The sequence below is a fragment of the Dendropsophus ebraccatus genome, chromosome 5 (assembly GCF_027789765.1).
Source record: "Dendropsophus ebraccatus isolate aDenEbr1 chromosome 5, aDenEbr1.pat, whole genome shotgun sequence".
NCBI lineage: Eukaryota > Metazoa > Chordata > Amphibia > Anura > Hylidae > Dendropsophus > Dendropsophus ebraccatus.
Genome location: NC_091458.1, coordinates 6,691,465 through 6,715,151, shown reverse-complemented (window position 1 = coordinate 6,715,151; position 23,687 = coordinate 6,691,465). Strand labels below are relative to the sequence as shown.

The following is a 23,687-nucleotide window of genomic DNA, read 5'->3' as shown; positions in this document are numbered from 1 at the left end:
CCATCACTGTCTCGGGTGTCACATCAGGATATATGATACTTTATTCCTGTCAGTACTTTTATGGCTGACGACAGTGTCTCTGGCTGCTGCTTCTTGTTTTCTGTCCTTAGTGTCCCGGGGGGCCTGTCGTGTTATTACGGAGCCATCTGTATCACTGAGGAAAGATCAGATCAGCTGCGAGGAGAAAAGATCACCTGTTATTACCAGGTGGGAGAAGGATGAGGAGACCCCGGGCCGCCAGCTCCAGGGGTAAGTGTGGAGACCACCGGCAGAGTCTTCCCTCTCTGCAGACCCTCAGTCCGGTCTCTTACTGTCTGCAGCCTGGGCTCTTATCCTTCCCGTCTGTCTCTTCTCCTTGGTGTCTGTCCACCATCTTTTTTCCCATTCACCCTCTTGTCCTGACTTAAGGCCCACTGAAAGATTGTTAGCCTTTCTTGGCCGATTACCGGCCGTTCATGCTGATAATTGTTTAGTGACGTAGTGCCGTGGCCGGGGTGCTTTAAGTGCAGGTCTTGTGTGTGCAGCTTGTGGGCCTTGGTGTTTGGTGGCTACTTTGTCACAGTGACCAGGGGCAGTGATACCCACCCCTGGACTCACAGGCACCGCGTCTTTGGTTAGGACAAGTGTCAGGTACAGGTGCAGTGGTGCAGCAACAACAGATACTTGAACTTTACGTGAAGGCTTTAGTGCAAGACAAAAACAGGTAGTAGGTAGTACGGGTCCCAGGCTTCTGTCTCTGGGTGGAGCTAACTAGTGAAAATTTCCCTGTCAGTAGAGAGAGCTAACTTGCACTGTGCTCTACTGTGGATCAGTCCCTCTTCCTGTGCTTGTAGGGGGTGACTGTACGGAGGCTAAGATCCACGGCATGGGCAAGGGTTTGTCCTATTTGTCTGGTTCTAGCAGAGCATGTCTGCTGGCATCAGTCTCTTAATAGAAATTGTTTCTTGTCTCTTCTCTCACTTCTCACTAGACCACAACTAACTAAAAACAGGAACTCCCCCTCCCCTATACCTGGGTAACAGGAAACTGGGGTGATAGAGAGTGTGGAGGACACACAAGAGGCCCCTGTGACGGCCGGTCACTTGTTAGATGGAAGTGTGACGCCACTTCTGTGGTGGATGGCCGAGATACAGCCGGACCTTAGGGTTTTGTCACGTCAGTGATGTGGCGTCAGTGCCTGGTGGGCACAGAGTTGTGATGGCACGCCTGCTTTTAAGGTGTAAGGCCGGTTGTACCCTGTGGTCGGTGTCCTGTCGGGTTTTACCAGGCCCCTTGGGAGAGTGTAGTCACGGATGATGTAGTCACGGATGGCCAGAGTGGTGTAATGACCCTCCTGAATAGTAGGACCCCCCACCCACAGAATCTGTGAATAACGGTGACTTGATTTACTATTGGCAAATGTGCAGCAGGTAATACAGATCAGCTCGGATATACACTTGATAAAGTTCCAATAAATCCTTGAACATATATAATGTACTGGAGGCGTGCAGTAATAGGGTCAGATACCGGCTTTTGAAGAATATAACTTTACTAAAACTAGTAATATGAACAACAACGTACAGTCTATACATCAAAAAAAGTCGGTAGTTTTGTTAGTTATTAACCCTGTCTTCGGCCGCACGCCTTTGCACAGGGAGTCTCCCTCACACGCCGTCTCCCAGGGTTACGGAAAGCACCAGGTCCCACACAATGACTACTTGGGGCAGTGACCTGTGTCTATTCAGCTGAACCATACACTCCCCTGTACTGAGCTGCACTTAGTCTGTTCCCCAAAGTGTGGCTCCACTCACTGGTTGGGATCTGTGCACACTGGTAGCTGCGAGATGTAGTTCATAGACTTTTACAGTAACTTTGCTCCACCCGGATGAGTTCCTAGCTCTTTGGCTCTTTAGTGGATACTGTCCTGCACTGTTGTTTCTCCTAGTCCACTGTGTGGGTTGAGGTAAACTGTTGGCTAGTCCTCTCCTGAGAGGTTTAACACTGCATCATACGGGGTACAGGCACTGAGATAGAAGTTTGTAGCAGAGCACTGTCATGCGTCCTACCCATGCGGGGCACTGACTAAGGCTACTCCTCTTCCTTACGGGGGGACCTGGCAGAGGGCCAGGGCCCAGGTAGGATTACTGTGGAGAGCAATCCAGTCTGCGTCCTTCCTCCACAGAATCCAGACTAAGACTCCTCCTTTACTCAAGGGACTAACTTCCAATCCAGCGTGTAAGGCACGCTGTGGTTGGGTGAAAAGAATGCAACAGAAGAACAGAGAGATAGGACAGAAGAAAGTGAAGATTCTACTGATCCACAGATTCACACAATATAGTGACATCTAGTGGTCATCTCTTGAAACTACTTTGGCTGCAATAAGACCACAAAAGGTACAGACTTTTGCGAAGGGTGTAAACAATAGTAACACTCCTATTGGGACTCCATAATTGGTCAACTATATACAGGCTAACCTTGTGTGTACTGCAGCTGTATTTGGAGCAGTAAGGGTGACATCTAGTGGCTGGAATAAAGCACAGCAAGGTCCTACACTAAATGTGGCACCTGAGTGATCTAGTTTCCCTGGGTGCGTAAGGACAGAAGAAACCCTGTAGTGGGACACTACAATAGCACATGTTGAAAGATCACAATGTGTGCAGCGATGCTCTGCAGCACGGCACTCCATGGGATAGGAGCGGGGGCAGTAGACCGCCACTAACTTCAAAAATCCGCCCAAATGATCCGTCCGAGTATTGCTGGGACGGCCCCTCCTGATGTCTGTGACATTATTAGATATATAAAATATATCCTTTTCAAGTATTGGCCTGGAATGCTGAACGTGCCCTTGGTGCTTCTTGTAGGGTCTCCTTCCCTGATGAGGCGCCCCCTGCTGTCTGTCTTCTGCCTCGCACTGCTGCTGATCCTGGGACCTGAACAGGTGAGATATTCCCGATAATAATGATCATTGTATTAGCGGTGTTCTCCTTATACACATCAGCCGCGTCTCTCCGGAGCCTCTTTGCAGCATTTTTCTGTCTGATAGCCAATTTGCATAATACCATGAAGCATTGCCTCCATGTATCCGCGGGGTCTCCTCAATGAGTCCCAGCCCCCCTGAGCGTATGTGTTATGTGCTGGATGAGGTCATATCTGTGTTTTCCCTGAATTAAAGGGGCGAAAATCTTTTCCTTTCAAATAAACTGGTTTCAAAAAGTTATATAGATTTGTAATATATTGCTATTTAAAAATCTCCAGTCTTCCAGTACTTATCAGCTGCTGTATGTACTGCAGAAAGTGGTGTATTCTCTCTAGGCTGACACAGTGCTCTCTGCTGTCACCTCTGTCCATGTCAGGAATTGTCCAGAGTAGGGGTGGGTTAACATTGAGGAATTCTCGCGGATAAACTCCGCGGAATTCCGTCGGCTGTACGCGCTCACCGTTCTAATGGGCGGGCTGATTCCGCATTCCGCCGAAAGAACTGCATGTCAATTTCAAGTTCTAATATCCCTTTCGGCGGAATGCGGAATCAGCCGGCCCATAGAATGGTGTCCATGAGCGCGTACAGCCTCAGTGTGAACCTACCCTTAGAGAGGTTTTCTATAGGGAATTGCTGCTGCTCTGGACAGTTCCTGACATGGACAGAGGTGGCAGCAGAGAGCACTGTGTCAGACTGGAGAGAATACACCACTTCCTGCAGGACATACAGCAGCTAATAAGTGCTGAAAGACTGGAGATTTTTAAATAGAAATAAATTACAAATCTATATAACTTTCTGAAACCAGTTGATTTGAAAGAAAACGATTTTTGCCAAAGTACCCCTTTAAATGTCCTGATGTTTTGATATAAAATCTTGCCCCCCCCAAAAAAATAAAAAAATATAAATAAATTCACAATTCTGTTACATTAGTCGTCACCACAAATAACTGCAGTTCTGTGGTAAGTATAGGCAATGTGGGTAAATGCCATGGGCTAGCTTCACCCTGGAGTAAGATGGGGCAGTGCACACTCCATAAGAAATCTGCTCCACCTCAGCCGACCTAAATAACCGCCATATTTTTCTCCAATTTCTTGTGTAAATCATAGAAAATCCTATGTGTAAATCTTAACAAATTTGTTTAAGGTTACAAACCCACTTGGCGGGTCTGCAGCGAGTCTCCATGCTGCGTTTTTGCAGCGAGACTCGCTGCAGATCCCGGCCCTATACTTTTAATGGCAGACAAACACGCAGCAGGGATGTACATCCCTGCTGCGAGTTTGTTTGCAGCCCACCCCATTAACCCCCCGGCCGCGGGAGCTGATACTTCACCTGATCCCGGCTCCGGCGGTTCCCGATGTCTTCAGCAAGCCGGAGCGGGGACCAGGTGAAGTATATGCTCCAGCCAGCCGCCCGCAGCCCCGGCCGCCCGATCGCCCCCCCCGCAGCACCGATCGCACGCCCCCCCCCGCAGCACCGGCCGCCCACCTGCAGCCCCCATCGGGGGGGGGGGGGGGACGATCGGGCGGCTGGGGCTGCAGGGGGGCGTGCGAGCGATCGGTGCTGCGGGGGGGCGAGCGATCGGTGCTGCGGGGGGGGGGGGGCGAGCGATCGGTGCTGCGGGGGGGCGAGCGATCGGTGCTGCGGGCGGGGCGAGCGATCGGTGCTGCGGGGGGGCGTGCGATCGGTGCTGCGCGGGGGCGAGCGATCGGTGCTGCGGGGGGGGGGCGAGCGATCGGTGCTGCGCGGGGGGGCGATTGGGGGGGGCGTGCGATCGGTGCTGCGGGGGGGCGAGCGTTCGGTGCTGCGGGGGGGGGGCGAGCGATCGGTGCTGCGGGGGGGGGGGGGGCGATCGGGCGGCCGAGGCTGCGGGGGGGGGCGTGCGGGCGGCTGGCTGGAGCATATACTTCATCTGGTCCCCGCTCCGGCTTGCTGAAGACATCGGGAACCGCCGGAGCCGGGATCAGGTGAAGTATCAACTCCCGCGGCCGGGGGGTTAATGGGGTGGGCTGCAGACAAACTCGCAGCAGGGATGTACATCCCTGCTGCGTGTTTGTCTGCCATTGAAAGTATAGGGCCAGGATCTGTAGCGAGTCTCACTGCAAAAACGCAGCATGGAGACTCGCTGCAGACCCGCCAAGTGTGTTTGTAACCTAAAGGTGATGAGAGCGGAGATTGTCCAGCCACCGATATTCCATTGCAGGTCGTTTGGGTTTGTGCAAAGCTGAATTTTCAGCAGGTTTCCTCACCTCTAATAGTCACCAGCCAACTATCATTCCGTCATTGAAATGAGGCCTGTGCCGATCCCAGCAGGGATACATCAGCATGTCATTTTGACAGTTTCCTGATGTATCTGTGCTGTGGAGACCTGAATCATGGTGTGAACGAGCGCTAATTCGCCATAAGCCATGTGACACACTTTGTAGTGCCCGGGAACCCATATCCCACTGATAGGTTCCTCTCAGTCCACTCAGCTCCTGAAGGTATTTTTGTATTGGGATCCTGTATTGTATTCTCAGATCTGCTGTATTCATTTTTGGCCACAAGATGCCACCGCTGAGTATTGCCTTGTTCTTCTCCCCCACACTGAAGCTTATAGGGGTTGATGCATTGTTGATACTAAGTGATATTTTACATGTGCAAGAGTGTGATTGCCTGTTAAAGGAGAAGTTCGGCAATTTTTTTTTATTTAAGTATTGTATTACCCCCAAAAGTTATACCAATCCCCAATATAGACTTATTTTGGGAAATGCTTATAAGGCGTTTTTTTTTTTCCTGCACTTACTACTGAATCAAGGCTTCACTTCCTGGATAACATGGTGATGTCACTTCCTGGATAGCATGGTGATGTCACTTCCTGGATAACATGGTGATGTCACTTCCAGGATAACATGGTGATGTCACTTCCAGGATAACATGGTGATGTCACTTCCTGGATAACATGGTGATGTCACTTCCTGGATAACGTGTTGATGTCACTTCCTGGATAACATGGGGATGTCACTTCCCGGATAACGTGTTGATGTCACTTCCAGGATAACATGGTGATGTCACTTCCTGGATAACATGGTGATGTCACTTCCTGGATAACGTGTTGATGTCACTTCCTGGATAACATGGGGATGTCACTTCCCGGATAACGTGTTGATGTCACTTCCTGGATAACATGGTGAGGTCACGACCCGACTCCCAGAGCTGTGCGGGCTGTGGCTGCTGGAGGGGATGATGGCAGGGGGACACTGAGGGACACAGGGCACTGGAGGGACACTGAGCATCCCCCTGCCATCATCCTCTCCAGCAGCCACAGCCCGCACAGCTCTGGGAGTCGGGTCGTGACCTCACCATGTTATCCAGAAAGTGACATCAGCATGTTATCCAGGAAGTGACATCATCATGTTATCCAGGAAGTGACATCACCATGTTATCCATGAAGTGACATCACTATGTTATCCAGGAAGTGACATCAGCATGTTATCCAGGAAGTGACATCACCATGTTATCCAGGAAGTGACATCACCATGTTATCCATGAAGTGACATCACCATGTTATCCAGGAAGTGACATCAGCATGTTATCCAGGAAGTGACATCACCATGTTATCCAGGAAGTGACATCACCATGTTAACCAGGAAGTGACATCACCATGTTATCCTGGAAGTGACATCACCATGTTATTCAGGAAGTGACATCACCATGTTATCCAGGAAGTGACATCACCATGTTATCCAGGAAGTGACATCACCATGTTATCCTGGAAGTGACATCACCATGTTATCCAGGAAGTGAAGCCTTGATGCAGTAGTAAGTGCAGAGAAAAAAGCACTTTATAAGCATTACCCGTAATAAGTGAATATTGGTGATTTGTATATCTTTTGGGGGGCAATACAATACTGTAATAAAATTTTTCACTGGACTTTAAGGACCTTTAAGCCCCATACCCTAGCCTGTCACAGGTTTATTCTAGAAAATTCCCACCAATGGGATTTTGAGTCACCTCACAATTCCTACACCAAAAGGGAATTGACCCACATTTAGTCCTTAAATATGGTCTTTATGGACCCAGGCAGGACGACTGCTACAGGTAAAGTCTAATGTTACTTGCAGTCATGTAGCAGTGTTGGCCTCCTCTTCTCCTCTTCTCCTCTTCACTTTGTTTATATCTTTTAACATTTTTGGATTTCCAAGGTGTTTTGCAGGCAAATTTACTTCCAAATGTTTGAAGATTCATTTGACGATCAATATATCGGATGCACGGACAAAATGGAGTCAGTAGCATCGAAGTTACTGAAGAAGGAAAGAAAGGAGACACCAGAACTTGCGTATGCTTGGAACGTTGCTTCTTCTATATGGCACGAAAGAAAGTCTCTACTGGGACGTCTCCCGGTTGTTTTCCGGGACGAGTATGGAATCGCTTTAATAATCTACTCTCTTGCGAGCTTCGATATTAGATCCAGCCTGGACCAAGACGTAAGGAATTATGGTTGGAACCTCAAGTCTTTCAGGTTCCATTCAGTCCATTTCTATCTCACCAGAGCGCTGACTTTACTTCGGCCTCGTTGCGATGTAAAACCGCTGTCCACCTATGTGGAATCCCATAGTATTCATGTGAAGCTGCCATTGGACCCACAGGCTACAGTAAGGATGAACCAATTCGTTTTATCTTCTACCGACATTGAGGTGATTAATATTACTAAGAAAGTGGTGGTACTGGTCATGAGCTGCTTCGGGGTGGAACTAAAGGACTTTGCAGAATATCGTCCCTCGAAGATGGTGATGATCCCGGTGAATGAGGTGTTTCAGGTCATCAGCTACGATGAGAAGCAGAACCTGATCACATTGCAGACCACCAATAAGACGTGTAGTTATTACAACTGCGACTACCTGGGGGGTAAGTGGCCGAGACGGGAGACGGAGGATAACGGGACAGAAAACTGTAATATTCTGTACATGACTGAGGGTCTGGACTGATCACTGAGATCACCTAGATTTACACAACTCCCCTGACAGACCCCTTCAATGATGATACTCATGCCCCCTGCCCCCTCTATAATGATAATCATGCCCCCTGCTCCCTCTATAATGATACTCATGCCCCCTGCTCCCTCTATAATGATACTCATGCCCCCTGCCCCCTCTATAATAATACTCATGCCCCCTGTTCCCTCTATAATGATATTCATGCCCCCTGCTCCCTCTATAATGATACTCATGCCCCCCTGTTCCCTCTATAATGATACTCATGCCCCCTGCTCTCTCTATAATGATACTCATGCCCCCTGTTCCCTCTATAATGCCCCCTGTCCCCTCTATAATGATACTCATGCCCCTTGTTCCCTCTATAATGATACTCATGCCCCCTGCTCCCTCTATAATGATACTCATGCCCCCTGTTCTCTCTATAATGATACTCATGCCCCCTGCTCCCTCTATAATGATACTCATGCCCCCTGCTCCCTCTATAATGATACTCATGCCCCCTGCTCCCTCTATAATGATACTCATGCCCCCTGCCCCCTCTATAATGATACTCATGCCCCCTGCTCTCTCTATAATAATACTCATGCCCCCTGCCCCCTCTATAATGATACTCATGCCCCCTGCTCCCTCTATAATAATACTCATGCCCCCTGTTCCCTCTATAATGATACTCATGCCCCCTGCTCCCTCTATAATAATACTCATGCCCCCTGCCCCCTCTATAATGATACTCATGCCCCCTGTTCTCTCTATAATAATACTCATGCCCCCTGCTCCCTCGATAATGATACCCATGCCCCCTGTCATTCTATATTGATACCCATGCCCCCGGTCACTCTATAATAATACTCATGCCCCCTGCTCCCTCTATAATGATACCCATGCCCCCTGTTACTCTATAATGATACTCATGCCCCCTGCTCCCTCTATAATGATACTTATGCCCCCTGCTCCCTCTATAATGATACTTATGCCCCCCTGCTCCCTCTATAATGATACTCATGCCACCTGTTCCCTCTATAATAATACTCATGCCCCCTGTTCCCTCTATAATGATACTCATGCCCCCTGCTCCCTCTATAATGATACTCATGCCCCCTGTTCCCTCTATAATGATACTCATGCCCCCTGCTCCCTCTATAATAATACTCATGCCCCCTGTTCCCTCTATAATGATACTCATGCCCCCTGCTCCCTCTATAATAATGCTCATGCCCCCCTGTTCCCTCTATAATGATACTCATGCCCCCTGCTCCCTCTATAATGATACTCATGCCCTCCTGTTCCCTCTATAATAATACTCATGCCCCCCTGCTCCCTCTATAATGATACCCATGCCCCCTGTTCCCTCTATAATAATACTCATGCCCCCTGTTCTCTCTATAATAATACTCATGCCCCCTGTTCCCTCTATAATAATACTTATGTCCCCTATCACTCTATAATAATACTCATGCCCCCCTGTTCCCTCTATAATGATACTCATGCCCCCTTTTCTCTCTATAATAATACTCATGCCCCCCTGTTCCCTCTATAATAATACTCATGCCCCCTGTTCCCTCTATAATGATACTCATGCCCCCTGTTCTCTCTATAATAATACTCATGCCCCCTGCTCCCTCTATAATAATACTTATATATATATATATACGTATATATATATACACACAGTGGTGCCTTGGATTATGAGCATAATTCGTTCCAGGACCGTGCTTGTAATCCAAATCCACTCTTAAACCAAAGCAAATTTTCCTATAAGAAATCATGTAAATGCAGACAATTGGTTCCACACCCCAAATATATTTATTATTCTGTACTGTACAGTAATGGAGAGGATGGGAAACACAAGGGCTGACAGAGACTGCAGGGAGCAGGAAGGAATGAGCAGGGCAGATGTGGGCACATACATGCAGCACTCTCTGTCCGGGGAGAAAGGGGTTACAGCTATGGAGAGATTACACCCCCCCCCCCCAAAGTCCTGTCCCCTGATGTAAGCCCCAGCCTGAAGTGGATCTGCTATGATTTGGAAGGTGTTTAGAGTACAGTGCTGTAGACCCCGCTATGCAGGCCATGCCCCTTCTCCACTCGCGCTCCCACCCAATACAGGAAGTTCTTAAACCAAAGCAATGCTCTTAAACCAAGTCACAATTTAGAAAAACTGTGAGCTCTTAAACCAAAACGCTCTTAAACGAAGTTACTCTTAAACCAAGGTACCACTGTATGTATGTGTATATATATATATATATATATATATATATATATATATATATATATACACACACACACCAAGACAGATATTACCAATAACACCAGCATATAGGAAGAGAAAGTATTATCACCGTACATATTACCGCCATACTGTTACCGACCAAATCCTGTATACTGAGACCAATATTACCAGTAATACCAGTATATAGGGAGGAAACATTACCGCCACACCACAACCACTACCATCACCACCATATTGTTACTGACCAAATCCAGTATACTAAATCACCTCATCCAGTCATATAGAGGTGGCCCCAGCTCTACACAGGCTCTATACACCATATACATTACAGTGCAGTTATATCAGGTGACTCACAGGAGACGTCTTTTCTGATCGGAGTTCTTCCCTTTTCATCATCTTCTCCATCTGCCCTGGGCCGTTATGAGAACTTCTCCGAGCCACGAATCCACAGAATCTGCCAGACAGACATATTAGGCTCCACACTCTGACACCATCCTCATCTCTATACACACTGCACATCTGTATTGGCCCCTTTACACACTCCTTTAGTGGGTAGCCCTGACTCTATGTGACCCCCTAATAATATATGCCCCCCTCTGTGTATTCCCTCTCCCCGTATGTTGCCCCCCCCCAAATAGATGGCCCCCTCTACCCCCTCCCTTATAGATGGCCCCCTCTACCCCCTCCCTTATAGATGGCCCCCTCTCCCCCCCCCTCCCTTATAGATGGTCCCCTCTCCCCCCCCCCTCCCTTATAGATGGTCCCCTTCCCCCCCCCTCCCTTATAGATGGTCCCCTTCCCCCCCCCCTCCCTTATAGATGGTCCCCTTCCCCCCCTCCCTTATAGATGGTCCCCTTTCCCCCCCTCCCTTATAGATGGTCCCCTTCCCCCCCCCTCCCTTATAGATGGTCCCCTTCCCCCCCCCTCCCTTATAGATGGTCCCCTTCCCCCCCTCCCTTATAGATGGTCCCCTTTCCCCCCCTCCCTTATAGATGGTCCCCTTCCCCCCCCCTCCCTTATAGATGGCCCCCTTCCTCCCTCCCTTATAGAGGGTCCCCTTTCCCCCCTCCCTTATAGATGGTCCCCTTCCCCCCCCCCACCCTCATAGATGGCTCCTCTTTCCCCCCACCCTCATAGATGGCCCCTCTTTCCCCCCACCCTCATAGATGGCCCCTCTTTCCCCCCACCCTCATAGATGGCCCCTCTTTCCCCCACCCTCATAGATGGCTCCTCTTTCCCCCCACCCTCATAGATGGCCCCCTCCTTCCCCCCACCCTCATAGATGGCCCCCCTCTTTCCCCCCACCCTCATAGATGGCCCCTCTTTCCCCCCACCCTCATAGATGGCCCCTCTTTCCCCCCACCCTCATAGATGGCTCCTCTTTCCCCCCACCCTCATAGATGGCCCCCTCCTTCCCCCCACCCTCATAGATGGCCCCCTCCTTCCCCCCCACCCTCATAGATGGCCCCCTCCTTCCCCCCACCCTCATAGATGGCCCCCCTCTTTCCCCCCACCCTCATAAGTGCCCCCTCCTTCCCCCCCACCCTCATAGATGCCCCCCTCCTTCCCCCCCCACCCTCATAGATGGCCCTCTCTTTCCCCCCACCCTCATAGATGCCCCCCTCCTTTCCCCCCACCCTCATAGATGCCCCCCTCCTTTCCCCCCACCCTCGTAGATGGCCCCCTCTTTCCCCCCACCCTCATAGATGGCCCCCTCTTTCCCCCCACCCTCATAGATGCCCCCCTCTTTCCCCCCACCCTCATAGATGGCCCCCTCTTTCCCCCCACCCTCATAGATGGTCCCCTTTACCCCCCCCTCCTCCCTCATAGATGCCCCCCTCCTTTCCCCCCACCCGTACAGGCTGATAAAAAAACAAAACTTAACTCACCTGACATCGCGCTCCCACGTTGATCCTCACTCCTCCTGGTCTGTCCCCGGCTGCTGCGCGGCTGCCGGGGGTGTCGCGTCTTATCCCCGGCAGCGCGCGCATCCCAGAAGTCCCTGAGCGCCGGAAACCGGAAGTCAGGGCCCAAGGCGCGCAGGGAGTTCTGGGATGCGCGCGCTGCCGGGGGTAAGACGCGACACCCCCGGCAGCCGCGCAGCAGCCGTGGGAAAGACGGAGCCAGACTCTTGTGACCGCAAGCAAAACAATGCTTGCGGTCACAAGAGTGATTGATCGGGGGGCCCCGCGGGCCCCCCTTGTGGCGGGCCCGGTCGCGGCGGCGACCCCCGCGACCACGGTGGCTACGCCACTGCATGCCCCCTGTTCCCTCTATAATGATACTCATGCCCCCTGCTCCCTCTATAATGATACTCATGCCCCCTGTTCTCTCTATAATAATACTTATGCCCCCTGTTCCCTCTATAATAATACTCATGCCCCCTGTTCTCTCTATAATAATACTCATGCCCCCTGTTCTCTCTATAATAATACCCCTGCTCCCTGCCCCCTCTATAAAGATACTCATGCCCCCTGCTCCCTGTATAATTATACTCATGCCCCCCGTTCCCTCTATAATGATAATCATACTCCCACAAATATGGGGGCAATGAATTAACTTTGTCTTTTCTGTTTTCAGGGATTAAGAGACCTACCTGCACAGACATCACCCAATCATCAGGTCAGGAGCCGATTTACTGCTGAAGTCTCCTTCTGTTTATATATCTGGTGTCTCCCGCCTGCTTCTTTTGTGTATATTTACTTATCACACCATGTTCTGTTCTAAAGTTGCTGCAATACTGGAGCAAAAACATGCTGTGATAAGTAAATATACACAAAAGAAGCTGGCGGAGGAGGAAGCAATCGGCCTACATGGGGATTGCGTATATGCAAAGCTACATACAGAAAACGAACTCATTACCCTAAAATAATATGATTTGGTAAATACAGGACAATATTGCTAATTCTTGCTAACTAACCTTACAACAGTAGGTATGCAGTAGGTCTAAGTTGTAAGATGAGATGTCGGGACGATATGAGGATTTTCCTGTTCGTGACGCCACACAGCGCTTGGAATCACTATACCAGATTTATGAAGCTGTTTGTTTTTTTCCACAGCAACCAATCACAGCTTATGTTATATATCTTACTACTCTGCCTTCTTTTGTTACATTTTTTTGCCATTATGAGGGGGGAAGGGGGGGGGGGGTTATAATGCCGGCAGCGCCGTGCTGCTTATATACAGTATACACAGAAAATTTGAACGTCAATTTTCACCTTCAAATTATCGTTATATTGTTCAAATTTAAATGATAATCGTTTTGTGTAAATGCAGCAACGATCGAAACACCACCCACAGATCGTTCATCGTTTGTTCGGTGCTGACACCATAATCATTCGCTGTAATTCCGCATTCGGTCACTAATCGTTCAGTGTAATTCCACTTAGTTCCTGTATTTGCCGGGAGCAGATGGAGTAATCGATTGTAGTAACTAACGACTATTGTTCCTTGTAATACGGGGAACGATTTCAGGTTAATGATAAATAATCTAGTTTGTGAGGATTTATTGTTAATCGTTAAAAATCGCTTCATCTCATAGGACCCTTAATAACTAATGTCGGTCCGTTATTCTAGGTCTGGTGGACTAATTGCTCTTTGTCTTTAATTGAAAAGTCCATTGAATTTAATAGTAAAAACTGTGAAAAAAGAGAAACTGTGTGTGAACAACTAAAAATAACGTCCACTGCTTGCAACAGACACGATCATTATTTTTACGTCCGTGCAGACAACGTCCGACCTTTCAGATACTCTGCATTGGACATCCGTCATTTGAAGTCAGTGAGATCGCAGCAATAGCGGACATTTTTTAAACTAGAAAAAGCATCCGCCTTTTCTCTTTTTTTGACGTTGTGTGAACAGAGCCGATTACAGCAGCTAATGATCACTGGAAAAGTGGAAGAAAAATATACATAAAATAAAATGTAATAAAGTGACTCCTCCATCCCCCAAAAGGAACAATACTTTCCGCCTTTCTCTTCTTCTATATAAAACATAAAAAATTTACTTTTTCTTTCCAGCTCCGTCTATCATGAAGTGCAGTAAAGCAGTGAATGCGCCCCTACTGGTCACTATGAGTATTGCAGTCATTTCCACCACAAGGTTCCTGATTCTCTAGGATTCCTCAGCTCTCGGGAGGAAGATGTGACGTCACCCGGAGAGGATGGACCTCAGTGGGAAGAACATCTAATGATACGACGTGATCAGGTGTAATAGGGGGGAAGAATGGGATGAAGGCTCCGGGATCAGTTCTCTATGTGCTCCATATGTAATAACATGTTCCACCATTGTCCTCTAATACCAGCAGATCCTACAGCGGAGATACAATATCCTGTCATATTACATAACCCATATATATTACATTACCCATATACCAATATATATTACATTACCCATATACCATTATATATTGTGTGTTTGTTTATGTGTGTATGTACTGTATATAGGTGTATGTGTATGTGCGTACTGTATCTGTGTATGTACTGTATCTATGTGTGTGTACGTACTGTATCTATGTGTGTGTGTGTATGTACTGTATCTGTGTGTGTATGTACTGTATCTATGTGTGTGTATGTACTGTATCTGTGTGTGTACTGTATATATGTGTGTGTGTGTATACTGTATCTGTGTGTGTACTGTATATATATGTGTGTGTGTATGTACTGTATCTGTGTGTGTATGTACTGTATGTGTGTGTATGTACTGTATCTATGTGTGTATGTACTGTATCTATGTGTGTGTGTATGTACTGTATCTGTGTGTGTGTATGTACTGTATCTATGTGTGTGTATGTACTGTATCTATGTGTGTATGTACTGTATCTATGTGTGTGTGTATGTACTGTATCTGTGTGTGTGTATGTACTGTATCTATGTGTGTGTTATGTATGTACTGTATCTGTGTGTGTATGTACTTTATCTGTGTGTGTGTGTATGTACTGTATCTGTGTGTTATGTATGTACTGTATCTATGTGTGTGTTATGTATGTACTGTATCTGTGTGTGTATGTACTGTATCTATGTGTGTGTATGTACTGTATCTGTGTGTGTGTATGTACTGTATCTGTGTGTGTGTATGTAAAGTATCTATGTGTGTGTTATGTATGTACTGTATATAGGTGTATGTGTATGTATGTACTGTATCTGTGTGTACTGTATATATGTGTGTGTATGTACTGTATCTATGTGTGTGTATATACTGTATCTGTGTGTGTACTGTATATATGTGTGTGTGTGTGTATACTGTATCTGTGTGTGTACTGTATATATATGTGTGTGTGTATGTACTGTATCTGTGTGTGTATGTACTGTATCTGTGTGTGTGTGTATGTACTGTATCTGTGTGTGTATGTACTATATCTATGTGTGTGTATGTACTGTATCTGTGTGTGTGTATGTACTGTATCTGTGTGTATGTGCGTACTGTATCTGTGTGTGTATGTACTATATCTGTGTGTATGTGCGTAATGTATCTGTGTGTGTATGTACTGTATCTGTGTGTGTACTGTATCAGTGTGTATGTGCGTACTGTATATGTGTGTGTGTATGTACTGTATCTGTGTGTGTATGTACTGTATGTACTGTATCTGTGTGTGTGTATGTACTGTATCTGTGTGTGTATGTACTGTATGTACTGTATCTGTGTGTGTGTATGTACTGTATCTGTGTGTGTATGTACTGTATGTATCTGTGTGTATGTACTGTATCTGTGTGTGTATGTACTGTATGTATCTGTGTGTATGTACTGTATCTGTGTGTGTGTATGTACTGTATCTGTGTGTGTATGTACTGTATCTGTGTGTTATGTATGTACTGTATCTATGTGTGTGTTATGTATGTACTGTATCTGTGTGTGTATGTACTGTATCTATGTGTTTGTATGTACTGTATCTGTGTGTGTGTATGTACTGTATCTGTGTGTGTATGTAAAGTATCTATGTGTGTGTTATGTATGTACTGTATATAGGTGTATGTGTATGTATGTACTGTATCTGTGTGTACTGTACATATGTGTGTGTACATACTGTATCTGTGTGTGTACTGTATATATGTGTGTGTGTGTATGTACTGTATCTGTGTGTGTACTGTATATATATGTGTGTGTGCATGTACTGTATCTATGTGTGTGTATGTACTGTATCTGTGTGTGTGTATGTACTGTATCTGTGTGTGTGTATGTACTATATCTATGTGTGTGTGTGTATGTACTGTATCTGTGTGTGTGTGTATGTACTGTATCTGTATGTGTGTCTATGTACTGTATCTGTGTGTGTGTATGTACTGTATCTGTGTGTATGTGCGTAATGTATCTGTGTGTATGTACTGTATCTGTGTGTGTGTACTGTATCTGTGTGTATGTGCGTTCTGTATCTGTGTGTGTATGTACTGTATGTACTGTATCTGTGTGTGTGTATGTACTGTATCTGTGTGTGTGTGTGTGTGTATGTATGTATGTACTGTGTCTGTGTGTGTGTGTATGTACTGTATCTGTGTGTGTATGTACTCTATTTATGTGTGTGTATGTACTGTATCTGTGTGTGTGTATGTACTGTATCTGTGTGTATGTGCATACTGTATCTGTGTGTGTGTGTATGTACTGTATCTGTGTGTATGTACTGTATCTGTGTGTGTGTATGTACTGTATCTGTGTGTATGTACTGTATCTGTGTGTGTGTATGTACTGTATCTGTGTGTATGTGCGTACTGTATCTGTGTGTGTGTATGTGCTGTATCTGTGTGTGTATGTACTGTATCTGTGTGTGTGTGTATGTACTGTATCTGTGTGTGTGTATGTACTGTATCTGTGTGTGTATGTACTGTATCTATGTGTGTGTGTATGTACTGTATCTATGTGTGTGTGTATGTACTGTATGTATGTGTGTGTATGTACTGTATCTGTGTGTGTGTGTATGTACTGTATCTGTGTGTGTGTATGTACTGTATCTGTGTGTATGTGCGTACTGTATCTGTGTGTGTGTATGTACTGTATCTGTGTGTATGTACTGTATCTGTGTGTGTGTATGTACTGTATCTGTGTGTATGTGTGTACTGTATCTGTGTGTGTGTATGTACTGTATCTGTGTGTATGTACTGTATCTGTGTGTATGTACTGTATATGTGTGTGTGTATGTACTGTATCTGTATGTATGTGCGTACTGTATCTGTGTGTGTGTGTATGTACTGTATCTGTGTGTATGTACTGTATCTGTGTGTGTGTGTATGTACTGTATCTGTGTGTATGTACTGTATCTGTGTGTGTGTGTATGTACTGTATCTGTGTGTATGTACTGTATCTGTGTGTATGTACTGTATCTGTGTGTGTGTATGTACTGTATCTGTGTGTATGTACTGTATCTGTGTGTGTGTGTATGTACTGTATCTGTGTGTATGTGCGTACTGTATCTGTGTGTATGTGCGTACTGTATCTGTGTGTATGTACTGTATCTGTGTGTATGTGCGTACTGTATCTGTGTGTATGTACTGTATCTGAGCTGCTCAGAGCTGCTCCTGCCCGATCTCCTTGCGCTGCTAATGTGTCTGTATGTAAGTGACTGCTCAGAGCTGCTCCTGCCCGATCTTCCTAAGGCCCCGTTCCCACTGAGGAAAGGTAGCGGAATTCCGCAACGAAATTGTCCGCCGCGGAATGCCATTAGCCTCCCGCTCATAATGGGAGTCTATGGGAGGCGCGCGCTGCTGCTCTGTCCGCGCTGAAGAATGAACACGTTTTCTATGTAGATTACCGCTGCCATCTGCTTTCACTTTTTTCAAACCTGCCAATTTTAAAACATTTTTATCAGAATTATGGAACTCTTTCATGTGGGAAATCAATCGGGGACAACCTTTTCCTGTCACGAATGAGCGCATATCTTCTTTTACTCTAATATTTCGTTTCCTTATGGTCTTCCCAATATAATAAAAAATTACATGGACAAAATAACACATAAATGACATTTTTGGTTTGGCGTGTTATTAGATCATTAATCAGGAACTCTTTCCCCCCAAACTGTAAATGTCTCCAGCATCTTTATGATTTATGGTTCATCCTCTCTCAGGAGGTGCCAGTTCTGAAAAATATTATTTTTCATTTGTTGTGACATCGGGTTAAATTCAAACGAGAAAACAAATCTATTCTGTTCCTTTTTATTCTTTTTTCTGACAATGAGATCTCTTTTCTCCATACTAATTGCTTTTTCAAACGCTTTTGAGGTCACTTCTTCCGGGTATCTTTTTTCTCTTTGTCTAGCGTTGGGATAGGAATGTATCATAATCACTATTTATTCTACCGAGTCGTATGAATTGTCCATATGGGACTGAGTTCTTTACATAATGGGGGTGATAGCTGTCATAATGAAGTAATGAATTAGTTGCTGTTTTTTTCCTGTAACCTTTTGTATGAATTTGATTATTCTCCAGGAAATGTATACAATTACCTCCATATTCCGCTGTAAACTGCATGTTAAGGGGATTCCTATTTAGGTATTTAGTGAACTCAGACAAATCCTCTTTAGATCCCTCCCACAGGATGAAGGTGTCATCAAGGAATCTACCCCAATATTTAATGTTGTTCTTAAAGGGGTTATTATTAGAGTATACATATTCCTCCTCCCAAAGGGCTAAAAAGAGATTAGCTAGGGTCCATCCCGACTCCGGTGCATTGGACAAACCACTTGTTATTAAATATGAACGCATTATTTTTTAAGATAAAGTCTATGGATTGGCAAATAAATCCCGCACAATCCCGATCTTTATCAGTGCGGGCCATAATCCTTCTGATGGTGGTGACAGCATCCTCATGGCGGATCCTAACCACATCAATTGAAGCTAGGACCATATTGTCCCCAATATACAATGATTCTAATTCCTGTAGCAACATCTTCGTGTCCCTCAAATATGAGGGAACACTATTTAAGAGGGGTCTTAGAAACCAGTCTGTGAATTGGGATAAGAATTCTGTGACCGAACCCCTGCCCGCCCCAATGGGGCCTCCAGGGGGGTCCACTAAGGTCTTGTGGGTTAGGGTTTACTAGGGTTGTCAGGTATCAGCTTTTCGGCATCTTTCCCCCTATCGGACCCTCCTCCACTGCCCCTCTTAATAAGATCTTAATTTATTTTTATATCCTTCTGTTGGATCACCTGGTAAAGGTTTGTATGTCTCACAATCATTTAATTGGCGCATAGATTCCTTAAGGTAGTATTCTCTAGACATAACAACTATATTCCCTCCCTTGTCGGCAGGTTTCACCTGTGCTTGTTATTTTCCAACCACTTCACTGCTCTCCGTTCACGCTCGGTAAAATTCATTTCCACCATTGGATATTGCAGCGCTTTAACCTGTCTCTTTACATTATACGTGAAATTATGCAGTGAGGATCCTGCCGACAAAGGAGGGAAGAAGTTGGATTTGTTACCTCCCGTGAAGATACTGTCACATCGGGGTATATCCTCATTCAAATCCCCACCCATCAGTTCCCATAAATCTCTTAAGGCCGCCTGCTCTTCTGAAGAAAACTGATTATAAGTGGTAAAACCCTAGGGACCTATGCACACAGGGCTCTGAGTCGCTACATCTTGCATAGGTGCACTGGGTTTGTCCTTGAACATTTTATACAGATTAATCTTACGCATAGCTTTCTCTAGATCTATATCAAACTGAGTTTCATTAAATCTATTAACCAAACAATAATTTAAACCTTTAGAAAGAGCATTAATGGCGTCTACCGATAGCGGTGTATTAGATACATTTAGTATTGTTAGCTGTGGGATCAGCGGGAGCCGCATCTGCTATGCTTGCCAAGATACCTGCTTCCGCTTTGTCCCGCCCCTGATACTTGGGGGATTTCTTTTTCCTTCCCCTACGTGTCTTCGCTCCAAAGGGGGTAGGTGTTGGGAGGACCTCTCACCTCCTGCACCTCCCTCTCCAGATTCTCCATGTTTATTTTTGAATAAACTTTAATCCGACCCGGAATCAGTAGTCCAGTATTCCGGGTTTTTCCTATTTTTCTGGAATTTTCCTCCATTTCTTTTCGGTTTCCTTTTCCCCATATTATTCAAGTTCCATGAGAATACACGATTAGTATCATAGTCTTGTTTATCCCTTTTCCTCGTTTTGATTTCATTTTGTATAGGGATCATTTTTTGTTCCATTTTCATCTCTTTCTGCCAGGGACATTCATTTAAATTCCAATGTCCTTGTACTCGTGGCCTTTATACCATCAGCAAGATTCCACAATGAGAAGAACGTTCCCAAGTCCTCTCGTCCTGATACAATGGCATTGTCCTGAGGTATAGGTGAGGTATCGACACGCATCTCTCCCGTCTGACCCTCAGCCATCCCTTAGGTGTAGTAGAAACAGTCTAATGAATCATGCACACAAAGAGTTAATTGCACCGGCACTACAGGATCCCGGCTGATACACGTTTGTCAGACCAGTGTTACCTTCACCTTCTGGTGGTCCTAGTCGTGCTCTGTTCCCAATAGTAGGTCCAATCAATATAAGCAGTGGAACGGCACTTCACCTTAAAAAGACTTCACCTTTATTTCCTCGGACAATAAACAGTAGACAGCAACCGAGAGGCGCTCACTCCCTGCTGATCCAATAACACGCCAAACCAAAAATGTCGTTTATGTGTTATTTTGTCCATGTAACTTTTTATTATATTGGGAAGACCATAAGGAAACGAAATATTAGAGTAAAAGAAGATATGCGCTCATTTGTGACAGGAAAAGGTTGTCCCCGATTGATTTCCCACATGAAAGAGTTCCATAATTCTGATAAAAATGTTTTAAAATTGGCAGGTTTGAAAAAAGTGAAAGCAGATGGCAGCGGTAATCTACATAGAAAACGTGTGCAAGCGGAGGCTGGCATCATAATGGAGACGGAGGCAGTGGGCAGTCTCGGTCTTAATGATAGGAATGAGTACAGTCTATTTCTCTAAAGGTGTTTGGATACATTTGTTTTTAACTTAATTATGCAAATATTTGTGATTACGTGTATATGTAGAGGAGAGAACGCCCCACTACCCAGAATGCCTTGAGAAAGCGCCTGACGGCGTGAAACGTGCGTGGGCAGGGAGAGAGCGCCTCTCGGTTGCTGTCTACTGTTTATTGTCCGAGGAAATAAAGGTGAAGTCTTTTTAAGGTGAAGTGCCGTTCCACTGCTTATATTGATTGGACCTATTATTGGGAACAGAGCACGACTAGGACCACCAGAAGGTGAAGGTAACACTGGTCTGACAAACGTGTATCAGCCGGGATCCCATAGTGTCGGTGCAATTAACTCTTTGTGTGCGTGTTATGTATGTACTGTATCTATGTGTGTGTATGTACTGTATCTATGTGTGTGTATGTACTGTATCTGTATCTGTGTGTATGTACTGTATCTGTGTGTGTGTATGTACTGTATCTGTGTGTGTATGTACTGTATCTGTGTGTGTGTATGTACTGTATGTATGTGTGTGTATGTACTGTATGTATGTGTGTGTATGTACTGTATCTGTGTGTGTGTATGTACTGTATCTATGTGTGTGTATGTACTGTATCTGTGTGTGTATGTACTGTATCTATGTGTGTGTATGTACTGTATCTGTGTGTGTATGTACTGTATCTATGTGTGTGTATGTACTGTATCTGTATGTGTGTATGTACTGTATCTGTGTGTGTGTATGTACTGTATCTGTGTGTGTATGTACTGTATCTATGTGTGTGTATGTACTGTATCTGTATGTGTGTATGTACTGTATCTGTGTGTGTGTATGTACTGTATCTGTGTGTGTGTATGTACTGTATCTGTGTGTGTGTATGTACTGTATGTATGTGTGTGTATGTACTGTATCTATGTCTGTGCGTACTGTATCTGTGTGTGTTATGTATGTACTGTATTTATGTGTGTACTTTATCTATGTATGTACTGTATCTATGTGTGTGTATTGTATCTGTTTGTTCCTGCCAGCTATGCAGCTGTGATCACCTAGGAGCGGCTACCTCTGCAAGGTCTTTCTTCTGGGCTCCCCGGCTGCACCGTCTTCCCTTAGGCCCTCAGTCACATATGCTGCAGATCGGCCTCCATGTGGGTGGTACAGATCGGCCTCCATGCAGATGGTACAGATCGGCCTCCATGTGGGTGGTACAGATCGGCCTCCATGTAGATGGTACAGATCGGCCTCCATGTGGGTGGTACAGATCGGCCTCCATGTAGATGGTACAGATCGGCCTCCATGTGGGTGGTACAGATCGGCCTCCATGTAGATGGTACAGATCGGCCTCCATGTGGGTGGTACAGATCGGCCTCCATGTAGATGGTACAGATCGGCCTCCATGTGGGTGGTACAGATCGGCCTCCATGTAGATGGTACAGATCGGCCTCCATGTAGATGGTACAGATCGGCCTCCATGTGAGTGGTACAGATCGGCCTCCATGTAGATGGTACAGATCGGCCTCCATGTGAGTGGTACAGATCGGCCTCCATGTAGATGGTACAGATCGGCCTCCATGTGGGTGGTACAGATCGGCCTCCATGTAGATGGTACAGATCGGCCTCCATGTGGATGCTACAGATCGGCCTCCATGTAGATGGTACAGATCGGCCTCCATGTGGGTGGTACAGATCGGCCTCCATGTAGATGGTACAGATCGGCCTCCATGTAGATGGTTGTGCTCCTGTATACGCCCCTCTGGGTATCATGTGACAGATTCAACAGAGTTCCCCTTTAAGTATGATTTCTCTTCTATTACATCACTGCAGCTAGACTATGCAGGACCCCATCAGCAGAGCCTGATAGTAACTGCACTGTGGTAGTTGGTAGTCACCCACCTATCCATTGTCATCTCTATCTCTCATTTCAAGTTGTCTCTCAAGTCGGGTCTACCCTTTCCCATCTTAATTCTTTTAAAGGGGCACTCTGGCAAATATCTTTTTCTTTCAACTGATTGCAGAAAGTTATATAGATTTGCAATTTACTTTTATTAAAAAATCTCAAGTCTTCCAGTGCTTATCAGCTGCTGTATGTCCTGCAGGAAGTGGTGTATTCTCTCCAGTCTAACACAGTGCTCTCTGCTGCCACCTCTGTCCATGTCAGAAACTGTCCAGAGCAGCAGCAAATCCCCATAGAAAACCTCTCCTGCTCTGGACAGTTCCTGACATGGACAGAGGTGGCAGCAGAGAGCACTGTGTCAGACTGGAGAGAATACACCACTTCCTGCAGGACATACAGCAGCTGATATGTACAGGAAGACTGGATATTTTTTTTAAACAGTAGTAAATTACAAATCTATATATTTTTGTTAAACCAGTTAGTTTAAGGCTATGTTCACACTGCGTATATGTCCGCCACATATTTTCGCGGCCGGACATATACGCGGTAAACTCCGGCCGGGGATTTACGTAAGTTGCCGTCGGCTACGTACGGTCCGCGAACTTACGCCCGTAGTCTACTTACGCTTCCCGAGCGCCGTACGTAGCAATCTGACAGCGCTCTTTTACTTGGACATCTTCGGCTAGCCCCGGACACCCCACAGAACCTTTTGGATCG

At 46.0% G+C, this 23,687-nt stretch overlaps 1 protein-coding gene across 1 annotated transcript; it reads left to right on the top strand.

Annotated features, from left to right (window-relative positions):
- Window positions 1-218: 218 nt before the first annotated feature.
- LOC138793987 (ecto-ADP-ribosyltransferase 5-like) lies at window positions 219-7,921 on the top strand. Its single transcript, XM_069972751.1, has 3 exons — window positions 219-249; window positions 2,841-2,917; window positions 7,139-7,921. The coding sequence occupies exons 1-3, from the start codon at window positions 219-221 to the stop codon at window positions 7,919-7,921; spliced, it is 891 nt and encodes a 296-aa protein (XP_069828852.1).
- Window positions 7,922-23,687: the final 15,766 nt, after the last annotated feature.